This window comes from Hydra vulgaris, chromosome 08 (genome assembly GCF_038396675.1).
Source record: "Hydra vulgaris chromosome 08, alternate assembly HydraT2T_AEP".
Classification (NCBI taxonomy): domain Eukaryota; kingdom Metazoa; phylum Cnidaria; class Hydrozoa; order Anthoathecata; family Hydridae; genus Hydra; species Hydra vulgaris.
In genome coordinates, this window is record NC_088927.1 from 7,150,671 (window position 1) to 7,168,171 (window position 17,501).

General features: G+C 31.7%; 1 protein-coding gene and 1 long non-coding RNA gene across 3 annotated transcripts in view; one reads left to right on the forward strand and one right to left on the reverse strand.

Annotated features, from left to right (window-relative positions):
- Nucleotides 1-9,878, forward strand: part of LOC136083580 (uncharacterized) — a 56,465-nt gene extending 46,587 nt beyond the window's left edge. For both annotated transcript variants that reach the window (XR_010639918.1, XR_010639919.1), the window contains one exon: nucleotides 1,650-9,878. This is a non-coding gene — a long non-coding RNA (uncharacterized LOC136083580). The remainder of the gene's footprint in view (nucleotides 1-1,649) is intronic.
- The window catches only part of LOC105847336 (ribitol 5-phosphate transferase FKRP), a 29,381-nt gene extending 13,604 nt beyond the window's left edge, over nucleotides 1-15,777 (reverse strand). The window contains exon 1 of the mRNA XM_065802989.1: nucleotides 15,268-15,777. Within this exon, the coding sequence (XP_065659061.1) occupies nucleotides 15,268-15,601 (334 nt within the window). The 5' untranslated portion in view covers nucleotides 15,602-15,777. The remainder of the gene's footprint in view (nucleotides 1-15,267) is intronic.
- Nucleotides 15,778-17,501: the final 1,724 nt, after the last annotated feature.

The window sequence follows — 17,501 nt, forward strand, 5'->3', positions numbered from 1 at the left end:
CAACTACATTTTAAAACGTTGAAATAAATGTCGATTATAAAATTAAGGATTATATTTTTATACATTTGAAAGTGAAAATTACATTTTTTTATCTGAAGAGTATTGGGCAGAAATCATTGAGTTTTATATCTTAAAACAATAAAACCAGGTGTATTACCTATAAAATTTAAGACTAAAAGTTATTTCATTTTTTTAAAGTTCATATTGAAACGATATTGTGTCAAGAATGATGTTTTCAAAGAAGTTGTTTTAACAACAATGGAAAAGCTTCCAATTTGCAAGAAAACCATGAAAGCATACAATACACAATTAAAGAATCATTTAAAAGGTTTGCCCATTACAAATCTTGCAATGCTACATTTTAAAATAAAAATTTTAAAATGTAGCTTTGCAAGATTTGTAATGGGTAAACCTTCTGGGACCCATATGGGATATGCTGCAGGCATACCCATATGGGCCCCAGAGGAAAACTGTGGCCAAGATGCGGCGGGTTCCGGATGGGCTTCCCGTATTTGTCCCAGTTGCAGACCTAAATACGGGAAGCCCATTGCCGGGCATACCAAAAAATATGGGTATATGTCCATATGAGCCCTATATGGAAGAGGCAAGTGCGCTTTTGTTGAAAAATATAATTAAATTCGAAACAAGCAAATAATCTAAGTAATCAACTAAGTTTATAAAATAATTGTGTTTCTTGTAATTTCAGAAATATAAATGTGTTTCTCGTAAAATATAATGTCTTTGGCTTTGAAGCATACTCAAATACAAAGTTTTTATGTAGTTGGTATGCAGTTGTATGAGAGTACTGGTGGAGTACTTTAGCATACAAAGATTATATGCAGTTTTACCAGACTACTGGTGAAGAACTTTATTTATAAATTGATTTATATGTTAATTACAAAGAGATAAAAAAATTTTTTAGAAGTAAATTTTTAAAGAAGTAAATTTGTAATGGTTTCAAAATGTTCCATGTAATATATGAACTCTAAGGAGATTTTGTGTTCATGTTTTGTTTCAACCTTAGTTTGGAGGAGACTGATATGTTTTTTTTTTATTACATAACTCTAATAAAACTTCGCCCTTAAACCATTTAACACTTTTTCAAGGTTTAGAAAAACTTTATCAGGCTACATTAACTTATATATAAAAAATGACAATTGAAATATTATTTCAAAAAAAAAAAAAAAAAGGCATTTTTTTTGTGTGTAATATTTCAAAATATGCGTACGGTACATTTGTCAATGTTGGCTGGGTACTCCATAAATGTTAGCATTTATTAGTCAGACTTTAAAAGAGTAAACTTTTCGATCTTTATCAATAAAGGCTGAAAGGTTCACTTTCTTATAGAATATATAGAAATATATTTTACTAGTAAATATATTGTTGTTTCATTGCTATCTGTTCTTAGAACAAATTATTGAATTATTGAATATTGTTTTATTTTAACTTAAGTTATAATTTAATTTATATTTAGTTTACATTAGGAATTTTTTTATAGGTTTCATGTATGTATGTATGCATGTGTGTGTGTGTAAATATAAATGTAAAATTTAACCTAATAAGAAAATAAAAAAGTAAAAAATATATAGAATATTCAAGCTTTAATTATGATATACATAAACTATAATATTAGTTCTTTTGTTTTATAGGAAATTTAATAAATACTTATCAAAAATTGTCGCAAATGCATAAACATGTTGAGAAGTATATCGATTCAGCACTGTAAGTAAAGATTGGCTTTTGTTTAGTTCAACTTTAAATACATTAGATGAAACCTGCAATTAGTATATGAACTAGATATAGTATTGAAATTAAACATTGATATTTACGTATGAGTCGTCTACGATCAGGAAAAATCTGCCTGTTCACCAAACCTAATCCTTATCCGATACCGCCAATAACACTCATAACTCTCTCAGCAATTCCTCCTCTGACTCAAATCACGCATTAGACTTATCTGAAACCATCCCATTTAAACAAGACAATAGCCACTCTCCTACAAATAGTCCTGGAAAAAACAATATGTCTCTAGAACAAATCATAGAACACTTGGTAACAAGACCCATTCGAGAATTACAGCCTAAACCATTTAAAGGAAAGGAAACCGAAGATATCACGTCTTGACGAAGATGTCGCGTTGCACTTCACAACCAATAGACAGACATGAGAAAACTAACTGCATTCCCCTTATATTTAGAAGGGAGCGCCTTAGTGTTTTATGAAACCCTTCCCGCTCACATTAGAAACAGTTTCCACCAACTCCAAGAACAGTTTCGGTAATATTATGACAACGCAAACATTGCGTGGAATCGAAAAATGGAACTCTTCAGCTTGACGCAGGATACCGACCTTACCTTCTATATTAATACCTCAGATAAGCTGAGCCAACAACTTGGTATAGACGGAGAAACAAAACTTAACTTATTTATCAAAGGCCTGAAGCCCAACCTACGCGATGCGTTAAAACTTAAACAACCAGTCAACTATCAAACTGCAGTAGCATTCACTAAATTGCAAGACACAGTTACATCAGACTCAACCATCTCCCGGCTAGAGGCTAAGTTAGATGCACTCTTAAATCCTCATAAACTATCTATTGTGGCTACTGCCTACCGCGAGTCCCCTGACTTAAACCATGGAAATTTTGGAATTGCAAAAAGAAGTAGAATCGTTTAGATGTAACAAAAACCTTCTTACCCCACATGAAAAATTTTGTCCAACCAGACGTAATCTACGTACCAGTGACGGTCAGGTTATATGCAATCGATGTCTTAGAGTAGGACACACCCAAAGATCATGCTCCGAGAACATATCCCATTACCCAAAGCAAACTCATTATCAACAGATATCGCCGCAACCCAATTGCTGGAACCCTAATATCCCACCCTCGACATCATCTAATAATATTCTTTCCCAAAATCAACAATTCCAAACTAATGTGTCAAGGAATAACTTGTATTCAGGTAACCGTACACCCCAACGATATGCCAACGTACTTGCATCAGATCCTGAGGATGACCCTGGTTCTGGGGTAAAGTATACGGAATCACAGTGCTTATTCTTATGGACACAGGCGCCAGATGCAGTGCAATGGATGAAACTATATTTGAAAATATCAAAACTCAAGTAGACAAACCACTACTCTACTATGGTGTTTTAAAAATGGCTAATGGAACGCCGCTCTATATCCTCGGAAGAACTTTATGCTCCATCGATATTGGAGGCAAAATATTTACACATGAAATGTTAATCGCTAAAAACGTTACCCACCCAGTGATTTTGGGATATGACTTCATGAGTAGATTTAATGTTGAGTTAGACTGTGGGAACCACCTGGTTAAATTTGGGAAAAGATTAAGTGTACCCATGATTTTACAACCAATTGACGATAAATTTGCCATAAGAGAAATTATTAGTGATACGACAATAGGCCATAAAATGCAAGTTAAGGAAACCAATGACAAAATGATGGCTGTTCCAGAAACATCAATGAGAGGTGGCTCGCGTAACCACCACTTCCAGAATGAAAAGCCTAGTAGTAAGAGATTTTAACAGGAAGCCCAAGTTTGGCAGTCTGACACCTGTTGTCCATCAGGTGGAGTTATACCATCTTATCCGCTACCAAGTGTCTGTTCTCAACATTCTCAAGACCAAGTAAGCCGTCCAGAAAAGGTACAGCAATTTAATCATTTCCTCAAGAGACATCAAAGAAGACGACCGTAGAGTTTGTCACTACGGTACAAGTAACAAAGGAAATGAAAGCTGTACCTTATTGTGAAACCATTCTTGCCATAGCGCAATCCTCAGAAACAAAAGAAGACTGTCTCTTCATACCAGAGACAAATATTTTTAAAGAACAAAATGTCCATGTCTTTCCTACCATAAACCATGGTGAGTCTAGCCAAGTTAAGCCTCATATTGTTAAACCCATCACCGAATTATTTGACCATTAGGAAAGATCAAGTGATTGGAGTAATTGTCCCGCTACCCTCCAAAGGTCCTGATGAATACAGTATTCGATCACCCACAACATTGATGAGTTTATTAGAAATAAAAACTAATGAAGCTACGTTAAACCCTGAAGAACATCTTCAACTATTGATCTTACTAACCAAAAATAAAGACGTTTTTGGCCAAAGTTTACACAAAATAGAACAGACTGATGTGGTAAAACACTTCATTGACACTGGCGATGCTCAGCCGATTCGACAAAGAGCTTACCGTCTTATCAAACGACAAAGAGCTTACCGGCCTATCAAACGCGCATTCAACATTTCAGTTAATGATGAATTTTTTACTTTGGGACCATCTGTATAAAAACTACATGCTCTACTTGGATGACATTTTAGTATACTCAAAAACATTTGAAGACCACCTTGAACACATACAAATGATAATTAACAATCTAAAACAAGCCGGGTTAAAAGTTAACATACTGAAGTGTACCTTTTGTAGCTGTGAAGTTAAATTTTTAGGACATTTTATTAACGCGGAGGATATTAAACCAGATCCAGAAAATATAAAAGCAGTAAAGGAATACCCCGTGCCCAAAAATATAAAAGATGTTGGAGCATTCATTGGTCTATGTAGTTATTACAGAAGGTTCATAAAAGGATTTTCAAACATTGCGCTACCATTGAATAAGTTACTAAGGAAAGATTCCGAATTCAAATGGGACATCGACCAGCAAAATAGTTTTGAATAACTAATTTTAGCTTACCCAGACTTTGAGAAACCTTTTACTATATACTCCGATGCAAGTGGCGAAGCGTTGAGATATATCTTATCGCAATATCAAGGAAACCTTGAAAGAGTTATTCTTTATGGCGGACGAAAATTCACAAATACGGAAAGTAAATATTCCACAACATAATGTGAAGCGTTAGCAGTTGTAGTAGCAGTACAAAATTGTAGACCATATGTCTATGGGAAATGTTTCAAAATAATAACGGATCACCATTCATTGAAATGGCTAATGTTTATTAAAGATCCAACCGGTCAACTTGCAAGATGGAGCCTAATGCTACAGAGTTATAACTTCAAAATAGAATATCGATCGGGGAAAATGCATGGTAACGCAGACGGACTTTCCAGGCAAAGTTACGACGTAGTTGCAACACTGACAGTACCAGGTAGACCCACTGACCAAGTTGCCAAAGAACAATGTAATGACCCCTATTACGCTAGCCTGTTATCATACCTAGTCAAGAAAGAACTGCCAGATGACTTAAAAGAGACAAAGTCTTAGCATTAGAAAGTAGTTATCACCTAGACGAGAATGGTTTACTATTCCATCATGAAGCAAAGGCCTCAAAGAACCTCATCCAGTTAGTTGTACCACAGTCGTTAAGATCCGAAATAATAACCTGGGCTCACGACGAACCATGCAGAGGTCACTTTGGAGTGACAAAAACCTATGAAAAGATTAGAACCAACTATTTTTGGATAGGTATGTACAACGACATACAAACTTGGGTGAAATCATGTACCACCTGTGCACAACGAAAACAGAATCCGGCACCTAGTAAAGCATCCTTACTACCAATCGGCGTTGAAGGACCATGGGATATCATTGCTGCTGATTGTCTGGGACCATTCCCACCATCATTAAAAGGAAACCGCTACATAGTCGTTTTCGGCTGCTTGTTTACCAAGTATGTGGAAGCTTTCGCAGTGCCTACTATTGCTGCCGCAACAATCACAGAGTTATTTGTAGATAACATTGTGTTTAGACACGGAGCGCCAAGACGATTCCTAACTGACAGAGGTGGCAACTTTACTAGTAAGTTAGTAAAAAAAGTATGTGACATACTAAATGTAAAAAAATCTTTCACAACAGCTTATCACCCTCAAACGGATGGTTTTGTAGAACGAGTTAATGGAGTATTAGCTCAGAATCTTTCTAAGTATGTTGCCTCTAACCAACGTGATTGGGACATCCATCTTCCCGCAGCAGTATACGTGTACAATACTAGTATTTCCATTAGTACTGAGGACACACCTTTTAGGTTGACTTATGGCAGAGACGCTCTATTACCCCATGACACTACCTTACTACCGAGAAAGGACCCAACAGATAACACCGACCTACTTATTTAACGACTCCTGACGGGTTTAAGATTATCACGTAACCTTGCAAAAGAACATATTCAAAAAGCGCAGACAAAAATGAAGCTCCACTACGACCAAACAGCTAAAGTATATCCGTTTCAGGTAGGACATAAGGTATGGGTATATACACCAATCACAAAGAAGGGTTTGGTGAAGAAACTCACAAGTTTCTGGCACGGCCCGTTTCGTTTAATCGAAAAAACATCTCCCGTGACTTTTAAAGTCGAAAACATGAGCAATAAAGAACTAACTACACCAATTCATGTCTCGTTTCAAACAATGGTTTGGCTTTGAAGAAAAATCAACAACAGAGATAACTCTAAACGCCGATGTTCTCATGGAGGCCACAGAAACAAGTGACGAATTCAAGTTAGAAGAGACTAACCAAGAAACACATGAAGAAAATACATGCGCCCTGGAAAATGCACCACCTATAGAACAAACTCACGGAATTGGTTCTGATATATATAAAATGGAAGAAATTCTTGACAAAAGAACAAGAAGAGGAAAAATCCAATACCTAGGTAAATGGGAAGGTTATCCCGCCGACCAAAATACTTGAGAGCCAGAGAAAAATATTTTTGATTCCCAAATGATCCAGAGATACCTTGATAGGAAAAAAATTGGTAAAAGTTTGCCTATATCAGCTCTAACCACAACACGTCGAAACACACAGAGGAAGAAAACCCAAAACAATCATAGATTCATGTCTAGAGTAACCCTCAAAATAAAAGAATTACGGAAAGTACCTATTATATTATGGTGTTAAGTCCTTCTACCAACATTCATCACTTAATGAAACATTTATAGTGTATGTCTATCGTCCACAAACCACCAATATCCGACTTTACCATTGCTACGCTGAAAGAGTCACACTCACATGCTGCACCAACTTTTTCAATCAACACTCAGAAGAACTAGTATCCAAGAAAATAAAAGTAACACCCGGAGAGTGTCTGTCAGCAATGAACACCAAACTATCGGTATATGGTGTACTACAAGAAATTAGTCCTACATTATAGAGAACCGTGGTGTCTGATCAATATCATTGCGCTTGGATGCGTACTAAAACTGCCGAATTTAAACATTTTTACATGAAAGTTTATACAGGACAAATCATATGACGAGCTGTGGTTATTGAACAAAACGTCACAAAAAGTTTATGTTACCACGTTTTGGGTAATTGACTTCCAGGAGATTGGCCGGAATCTATAATAGTTTGGGGACAAACTAAACATAACGAAGAAGTGATGGAAAAGTTAGGTAATTACACAATTGAACGTATTGGCAATTTTGTTTTAATTTGAAACCTCAAAGTGGGAGGAGCAGTACAGCCATCCGAGCAACAAGGCCAAGTACTTACTCTTGATAATGGAATGCTATTAAAAAATCCAACATTCCCTGAGGATATTTTTGAACAATAAAAAGCTGCCGCTGCAAATTACTCACAACGACTGGATCAAGATCCAGCAGTCGCCCTCCTGGAAGCTCATATTGCGGTGGCAGTTATGAATCAAAGAATGAACTTAATAAATACGTGGGAACAGTTATGTTTTCTACAAACGGAGATTCCTCGAATTCAGCGGTGGATGATTGGGCAGTTCCCGACTTCATCAGCCGAATGGGTTCACCAGTCCCCAGGTATGACTGTCGAACAAGCTGGAGATACCTTGTTTATAACCAAGTGCAAAAATTATAGTAGCTACGCTATCCGTTATAATCGAAAAATAGGTAACACATGTTTTGAACATTTTCCAATCACACTACCTCAATCAAACATAACCTACTTTCTAGAAGTTAATGATAGAAGATTAATACAAACTAGTCCCCGAATACCATGTGAATTGAGACCCAAACACACATACCTACAGGACCCAAAGCTAAACACAATATAACGAAGTAACGGCCACAGGACGAGTTAAAATTGTAGAAACTAAACTTGACCATGTTCTGCCATCTCCCAAGAATCCTATCCGCCGCATATGAGGGTACAGCAAAGAATTTTTGGTTGAGAGAACACAACGACTTTCCCCTTATACAGTTTTACACTTAATATACTCATGGTATTTGAGTACTTATGGTATTTGAGTACATGGTAAGTGAGTACTTATGGTACTCACGATACTATACAAACGCTTAAAACTATTAGTGATATTAATGGAGGTGATATTCTAACAGGTATCGGTACCGCCCTTGGAAGCGCCCTTCAAGCCACGGCAAGCGGGGGCAGTCAGATAATAAAGGCTATCGGAGGTGCCATTAAAGACTCACTACACGGAGTTTCAGACTTTAAAAATTAATACAATCGATTGGTGTTGCCTCATCATCAGTATTTAAAGCTGCCGGAGGAGCCGTAAAAGATGTAGAAGAAGGTACGGGCTCTTTCTTTAAGAAATTTATTGGCGGAATAAGTGGATCAATTTTGTGGGCAGCAGTTTTTTTAATGACAATATACCTCATATTAAATAAACCAAACTTGAATTAAAACCCTCTCTTGCTTAAAACTTTTTCAGAAAATACCCACGGGAAATATACTCATAGAAGAACCACTACGTCAGGATCACCCCTCACGTGGATGCAAATGTCCGACTTGTAAGATTGACACGACAAAGTAGAAATATTATTCTACGGTAATGCCAGGATCTTTGACCGAGAGTCCTGGATGGAAATTGAGACGCCCCAACCACCACGAGTTTCCTACGGTGGAGATGTTTCCTGTAGTTTATTACAATAAATTTCTAAGTTGATGATGTGCAATAATGTTGCTGTTTCGTAATAATGCAGTTTCGCGATGATGCTGTTTAGCAATGATTTCTACGATCATGTTTTACTACAATGATTTTTTTTATGTTGCTGCTTCGCAATAATGCTGTTTCGCAATGATGCTGTTTAGCAATGATTTTTATAATGATGTTTCACAATGATGCTGTTTAGCAATGATTTTTATGATGATGTTTTCATATTGCTGTTTTGCAATGATGCTGTTTAACAATGATTTTTACGATGCTGTTATTTGCGATTGGACTAGTTATTTAAAGATTTCGCTGTTTATTCGAAGTTCTGCTGATTATACAAGAGTTTACTTGTTCGATGATTTTACGGATTTTGCTGTTTTCGCTGCTTGTTTGAAACTTTTCTGGTTTTAACAACTTTTCTGTTACGTTCAAGCATTTTCCACGAAGACTTTTATGCAATGATCTTGAATCAGAGTCCGAGGACGGACTTTTTCCCTTTTCCCGTAAGTAATGTTACGAAGATAACAACCTTAGTCACTCAAGCGTTTAACTATTGCAAAGATAACAACCATACTCACTCAAGCGTGCACAATAAGAAGATATAAGCTTACAATTCATTCAACAAACACCAAAAAACGATGGTTACCAAACAACTTGTTTACGAACTGGGACGCGTCTAGCGTCCTAGAAATATGTAAAACAATAGAGTTGGAGTAGAGTAGGAGTCAGTTAAGTAGAAGAGATAGAAGAGAGAGAGAGAGAGAGAGAGAGAGAGAGAGAGAGAGAGAGAGAGAGAGAGAGAGAGAGAGAGGAAGTTGTATAGTTGCACTCGAGGAACGATCATATTGTACTATTTTATGATATGTATATGTTGTAGAAATATTATATTCAGGAAACAATATCGAGTTCAGACTTATGGTTTATATATATATTTAAATAAAAGTTACCGAGTAACAGAAATTACTAAATAATTGACCATCGTTATTTATTGTATTTTTTAAAATGTTTTAGTTATAAACAAGCTAACATTTCTTTGTTTGTTATTTTTATAATTGTTTTATAAATCTTTTTTGCTTATGCGACAAGTTAAATTAGTTGCACTATAATGTACTACTATGGTGTTAAATTGTTAATTTTTTTTTTTTAAATTATCTGTCCTAAAGTAAAAATTGAAAAATAGTTATTTTTAAACTTTTACTTTAGTACATATTTCTGAAAAAATAATTCTACTAATTTAATTATGTAATCTTTAAAACAAATAATTCAATTAAACACCTAATAAAAATATAAAGTTCTACTATTAACTAAAACCCAGGGAGCTAATCAGCAAACTTTTTTTTTTTTTGCGTAAGTTTGGCGTAAGTTCAAAACTGTGAAGTTTGTATTCACGAAACTTGCGCAGTTGCGCAAGTTTTGTAAGTTTTTTCGTAAGTTCAGCGCTAAAAAATCGGTATTCACCAAGCTGAAACGATATTCACGAAACTTTTTAAAAACTTGCTCAGCTCAATTTAAGCGAGAAAGTTACGTTTGCTATGAGCTGCCTTAACTTTGGCGTAACGTTAAAATCATTAAATATTAGAAATGGTGTAATATTATTATAACTCATATATAGCTATGTTGTCAGATTGATATAGAATCTTATTATAATATATACAATTTATGTATATAAATTGTATATATTATAATAAAGTTAACAATAATTATAGATATTAACACATATATAAATGCACCATAATAATTTAACATCTTATTTAATAAGATGTTAATAAGTTATTAACTTAATAACATCTTAATAATTAAGATGTTATAAATTTTTCTATATTTTATTTTATGCTGTTATATTACTATTATTATATAACAAATAATTAATATTATGCAAAAATATAACAATATTATTATGATATTATAAATTACGATGATTTATTACTATAATTTATAGTAATAAAACATAGCATTTTAAAATATAATAATATTGTTATATGTTTGTATGTTATAATAGTAATGTAACAGCATAAAATAGGACCTTAATATATTTAAATTATATGCATGATGTGATATTATTGATAAATATTGATATAACATCTTAATGACAACCATTAAGATGTTATGTTAATAATTCATTTAAACTTAATATATTTAGTTTATATATATTAAGATATTATTATATTATTAATACAACTTAACATCTTATTATATAAAATTACAGTAACATTAAATGAAATAAGATATTATAGTACATTATATTAATTATAGTTTAAAATATAAGGGAGTTGGGTGCATAACCGCCCCGTAACGTTTAGATTGATGCTATATGAAAACAAAAGTGAAATCTTTTTTTACCGTTTATTTCAATAACCAAATTATTAAGCTTTAAATTGCTGCAGTTAGGAAAAAAATAAAACGGTTTTTTATAATGTTATTACACAAAAAGTACACTTAATGAGAAAAACGGTTTTGCTCTCAATGAGGCTTTTATCAAAGTAACTGGGAGTTTTCAAAGAATAATTGGTAAAAATTAGTAGTCAATCCAAAAAAAAATTAGCAATGTTGTCAAAAGGTATCCTTAATAAAGATTTTTATTTTTTCTAATTCCGAATTAAAAAAGACATTCGGAATAAAATACTATTGCAGGTTTTCTTTTTGCTTGTTAACATTCATGATTATACTATTTAATCAGCCAACTATATCAGAGAAAATATATTACAATAATGTTCACCTACAGGTAGATAGTGATGTGCAGCAATCCTTTGCCCACCTCAAAAACCATTGGAGGTCACAAGAGAGGTGGAGCACTTCAGTGCTCCTAACATATGCTCACCCGAACAACATTTTTACGTGCCAAAAAATATATTTTATGTGCAATGTACTGGAAAACCTTTACAATTGCTTATGATTAGAAATTCCAGATGACATAAACTTTGAGGACAATGATGAAAATGATGTACACGATGTTCAGGCTGAACTAAACACAAGTCAACCAATTCGACTTGGCATTGTACAAAAAACACTAATTAAAACTATTTGTTTGCAAATCGAAGGCGATAATATATTGTTGAATGTTACATGGGCGAATGTTACAAGGATTTTTTTTTATGTTTTATATATGAATTGTTTAGGCATTATGCAAACTCCAAACTTAAGTATGTTCATGTCAAATTAATATGCAGATTTTTAATTATTTGTATTTTAAATGAACACTATTTAGGTGATTTTATGATTGGAGAAAATGAAAGTTTTTATAGCAATATTAAACAATTTTCAAAATTTACCTGCCCTTAATAACCTCTTTGTAGATTAATCAATTCTAAACCCCTCTCTTCCTCTTTTCTACTTAAAATTATTTTCTTAATTTTTATAATAATATTTTTTACTAAATAAATAATCAAAAATATTTATTTAGTTTTAGCAGAGTTTTATAAAAGTATTACTGTTATTAGGCTGTAAAAAATATTATTTAGTAATAATCCCTAATTTGAATTTGTAAGAAGTTATATGAATTCAATATTAGAAAAGTTTGTTTTATAAAATTACTAAAATTTGGTTCACTAAAAACGAAATTCAATTCGGTTGTTGTTTGTTTTTTAGCGTAAGTTCAGCGCAACTCGTGCGCAACCCTAACTTAACGGAAATCTGCGAAATTTTGGTGAATACCAAATAGTTACGAAAACAACGCTGAACGTACGGTTTCCATAACCTTAGTTGAAAGTTACGAAAGTTTGGTGAATAAGAATCCAGTTTCTAAATGTAATTCCTACTAAGTTCTCACCAAAACCGGCAAATCTAACCAAGTGCCGAGTAAAAAGCTTATTATTCCTACTAAGTTCTGACTAAAACTTGCAAATACGGTTAGTGGCCGAATATTAACCTGAGTTTTCCTACTATGTTCCGAATAAAATCTTATACTACTAAGTTCCATGCGAGTACTCGTCAGGTAATGCGACTTACTAAGTACTTAAGGTGGTAGAGCACCATTACTAAGTACTTAAGGTGAGCACAATTAAAATACAAATTTTTGATCAAAATATGAAAAAAAAAACTTTAATTTATCTTGTTCAAAATTTTATCCTCTTTTTTTTGATGTATGTATGGAACAGAAGTTATTTTTGTAAATGTCAAAAAAATCTAAATTTGCAATATTATTTACCTTAGCAACGCCGTAGCAACCACAAACATACCTTCGTTTATTATATATGCTGAGCAAAATTGCAAGCTAATTTGCCTTTTTGTTGTGTATCATGCTTTTCATTGTTTATTTATCAGCTTTGCTTTTAAGGGAATTTAAATGTTTGGAATTTTGCTGAAGCAAAACCAACATTTTTGATTTAAAGATTCATGTTATTATTGTTGTATTAGACCCTATTGTTGTTATTATTGTATTAGAGATTTATTGTTAATTAGTAATAAATTATAAGATCATAAATAACAAATAAGAAAGAAAATGAACCCAAAAAAAAAATAATAATAATAGCAGAAGAAAAAAGAGAGTATGGAATGACATAGTTCCAAAGATTGTTGAAATTTTTAAATTTAAAAAAAAAAAAAATTTAATTTTTAAGCGTTCTGTTTTAGAGAACACTCATTTATAAGGAATACTAAGGAGATGGTGATACAAGTTCTTTTATGGATGTAGTAAAAGCCAACCCATATAGTGAATATGATATAATGCCAATAAAGTTGGAATGTATTGCTCATGTTCAAAATCATAACATTGTTAAGTCTGAAAAAGGCACTAAAACACCTCTCCTAGAAAAAGGGAAACTTACTGAAAGTTGCATTAACTCAATACAGAACTATTTTGGTTGTGCTATTAGAAATAACCTTGATAATCTGTATGCAATGAAGAAAGCTGTTTTTGCAATAGTTTTTCATTTTACAGATATTCCAAATCCTGAACGACATCAGTTTTATCCACGAAATGATTCATCTTGGTGCAAATATTGGACTCTAAGTAATCATCTTCTAACAATCAAAAATCTTATTACACCCATTTTTTATGTACTTACTGTTGAAATGTTTGCATGGTCAAACACAAAATTCAAATGAAGCACTCAACTCACTCATATGGTCCAAGGCACCTAAAATCACATTTGTTAGTAAGGATGTTGTGGAAATGGGTAAAAATTTGCCATTTTACATTTTAATGATGGTAGAAATGATGTGTTTAAAGCATTACAGCATTTTGATATACAAGGAAATGTTACACAATTGACAACAAGTTTAGCAGATAATGTAAGAGTAAAACAAATGAAACGTAAGACTACTATTATGGTAAAGAAACAGAGAAAAAAACTGAGAGCAATAAAAAAAGGATTCAGTGAGAACCTTAAAGCAAAGAAACCTCAAGACTCATATGTTTCAGGAGGATTTTAACATGATTTTACTGTTGAAGTGTAATTTTTTCTTTATTTTGTACTTATTTTTGTTATTTCTGCAAGTTTCTCATATTTTATCAAGATTTCAAAACATGACTTTTTTCTGATTGAATAAAGCTTTTGTTCTGAAATTTTCAGGACATATTCCTAACAACGTTAGGATTCATATGACAGATAAATTTTATTTAATTATTTTTAAAACTTTTAACTTCTTTAAACTGCTTGTAAATTGTATAAAATTTAACTTATCTTAAAAAAAAGGTCATATCTTTACATATAAAAGGACTAATTAAAATTCCATTTGTTAAATGGAGTAAAGTAAGGTCATCAACAGATCTGCAAAGTTAAATTAATGGTTCTTAAGTCTAACTCAAGATAACGTGTTTTGAAAACATAAGAATTAGGTCTTTATTTACACTGTTTTTGCGCCATTATGGATTTTTGGTAAAGTTTTTCAAAAAATTTTTTTTGCATAAACATTTTATTTCTCTTAGTGAAGCATTTCTGCATATTTTTAAAACTTTTTTTAAATCTTTCACGAAAAATGTCTTTTTTGTGCTCTACCACCGTCAGGGTTTAGGATTAGTCGGGTTTTTTTTTCTTGATCTTTTTTTTCTTATTAATTAAGTTTTTTTAAATCTTCAAAGAAGCATTCAGATTTTTATTCATCTGGTATCGATTACTTTTATATCATTTGGATTAAAATATGCAGCATTAAAAATCTATAAAATATGAAGTATTTTCCATCTCTCATGTGGGATTTAACATATAAAAACCACGAGGGACAAAATAACAGTCCCCACAAGGATTACATGGAGGGAAAAAACACGCGTATCACATGTGGAATATGCCATGTATAACCCATGTGGGTTTGCTATCTATATCCCATCTGAGATTAACCATATGAAACCCAACTAGGACAAAATAGAAAAATCCGCGCATATCTTTCTGCTACTTTTCACTGGATTTTAGTTTTTAAAATGGTTTAGTTTAACGTAATTTAATCTTAAACTTAAAAAAAAATAATAAACGGTAAAAATTTAACCTACTGTTTAACAACTTGAGAAAATCGTTTTTACAATCATATTCATTTTTGCTGTTGTTACTTTCAGTAAGAGTTTCGTTTAACTTTTGGTATCTTAACGTCCATTCGGAAGCATCGTAAACAAAACTTTTACAATCGAGTTCCTCAGTTGAAAAGATGTTTTTATATTCCAGTTTGGTATTACTTACCGTGACTGCGGACAGTGCACTTGAATTTACATGAAACTTAATCTTTGGTAAATCCCTCAACTTATTTTGTTCAAAAAAAAAAAAAACACCAAACAAAAGTAAACAAGACGCTGCAAAAATTATTCTCACTAATTTATTGTTCATCTTCATTGATTATAAAACTATAAAACTGAAAAACTTTTAAATAAATATCCCACACTTGAACTAAAGAAAATTAAAATTTTCGTAAGCTTTCTCTTTCTTTATCGCAATTGCAAATTATTTTTATTTAGTTTAAATTTGCTTAAAAAGATATCTAGTTTTCTTACAAAACAAAATTACGAAACGAAATTAATTACGCAGATTTTGTATCATAAAATTAAGACAATATTGAATAATGTTCCGATAAGGATTTGTTTTTTTATTTTCAATAAAATTTAATTTAAATAAATAAAAACACTGCAACTTATTTTTTGTAATGAGTCTGTAATTATAAAATTTAAAATATAACTTGCAGAGTTTTACTAAAATAGTTTAATAATATTTTTGACAATAAAGTAAACTTTTAATTTTTTTTCATATGGTTTGTTTTGTCAGTAAAAAAAAAAAAAAAAAAAAACATTCAATTTCGCGTAATGCAAGTAACAATTACATAACTGGGACAAAGAGAAGACAATATTTGTCTCATCACTACTCCATTAAAAATTTCCTGACTTATGATTTATTTTCCGTTTTAAGCACGATAAGCACACATTTTACAAAATTAAACGGGAATTTTCCTTATTTAAAAACAAATTTTGAAACACAAAATTTCCATTCTAAAAGAGTTTTAGTATAAAAAGTTGTCACATTAAATTGCTATTTTAGTCGGCGGATTTTTTAAAAGTTTTAAAATTTTATTTTTTGTTTATAAAAATTTTCTATTTATATTTTATATATTCTAAACTATTATCATACTAATTATTTATTTTTTAATTTTTTTATTAATTAAATTAATTAAACTAAATATTGTAAACTTAAATATTCTATTTATAAATACAAAAATATTTAATATTTGATAATAAAAAATATTTAGTATATTTTTGACTTCTTTATATAGAAATTTTAATAGAAACGATACAATTTAAAATTCTTTAGAAATAAAGAATTTTAATATGTATCGTTTTTCTTTATTTTATATTACAAAGCGATTACTATAAATAATAGTTTCTTTACGTTGTTAAATTAAGGAACTTCAGTCACGTGACTTTTTCCGTGTCGCAAGTTCATCATATAAATAAACGCGATTTTTTCGGCAACTTTTGCGGGAAATATTTTAAAGCTATCTAATTTCAAACCAAATTGCCCGTTGTATAACTTTGGCAAACGTAAAATAAAAATATTGTTCTGTGAAGGTTATTTTTTAAAGTTCCTTAAAAAAGAACCCAGAAAATTTTTCAAGTTGTTTTCATCATAGTTACGTTAATTTACACATTTTGACAAGTAAATATGCTGATTTACATTGCTTTTTGACATTCTAGCACCTCAAAAGAAAATATTAAGGTTATTAAATTATAGTATTTGATATTAGTTTTTATAACCATTTTTTTTTATATATCTGGACTTATTAAATTAAAACATACACTTTCCATCATTTTTTCGATTTTTTCCTAAGCGCCATTATGGTATTCCGAATAACCTATATAAGTTAATTATCTACATGGATATTTAGTAAGCGCTTACTAATTTGACTTTGATATATCATTAGTTTTTTATATCTAGCTATAATAATAGAGGTCTGTATTTCTTGTATCAAAATTTAAAAGACAAAAGCTTAGCCGATGTGTGCACAGTTTTTAGACAACACTTTTTTTCCAATTTCCAAATTGCCTTACTTTGTTTTCGAAAATAAAATGAGTGACTCAAAAAGTCAGGTTGCTCACTAAAAAAAAGAAAGAAGAATTTTTGCTTTTAAATTTTATATCACCATTATCTGAAACAAATGTTCAACCATTTGTACAATCAACGTCATCTGAAAAAGAAAAAAATCTAATGAAAGACCTACATCTCAAAATCAAAAATAAAACTCTAA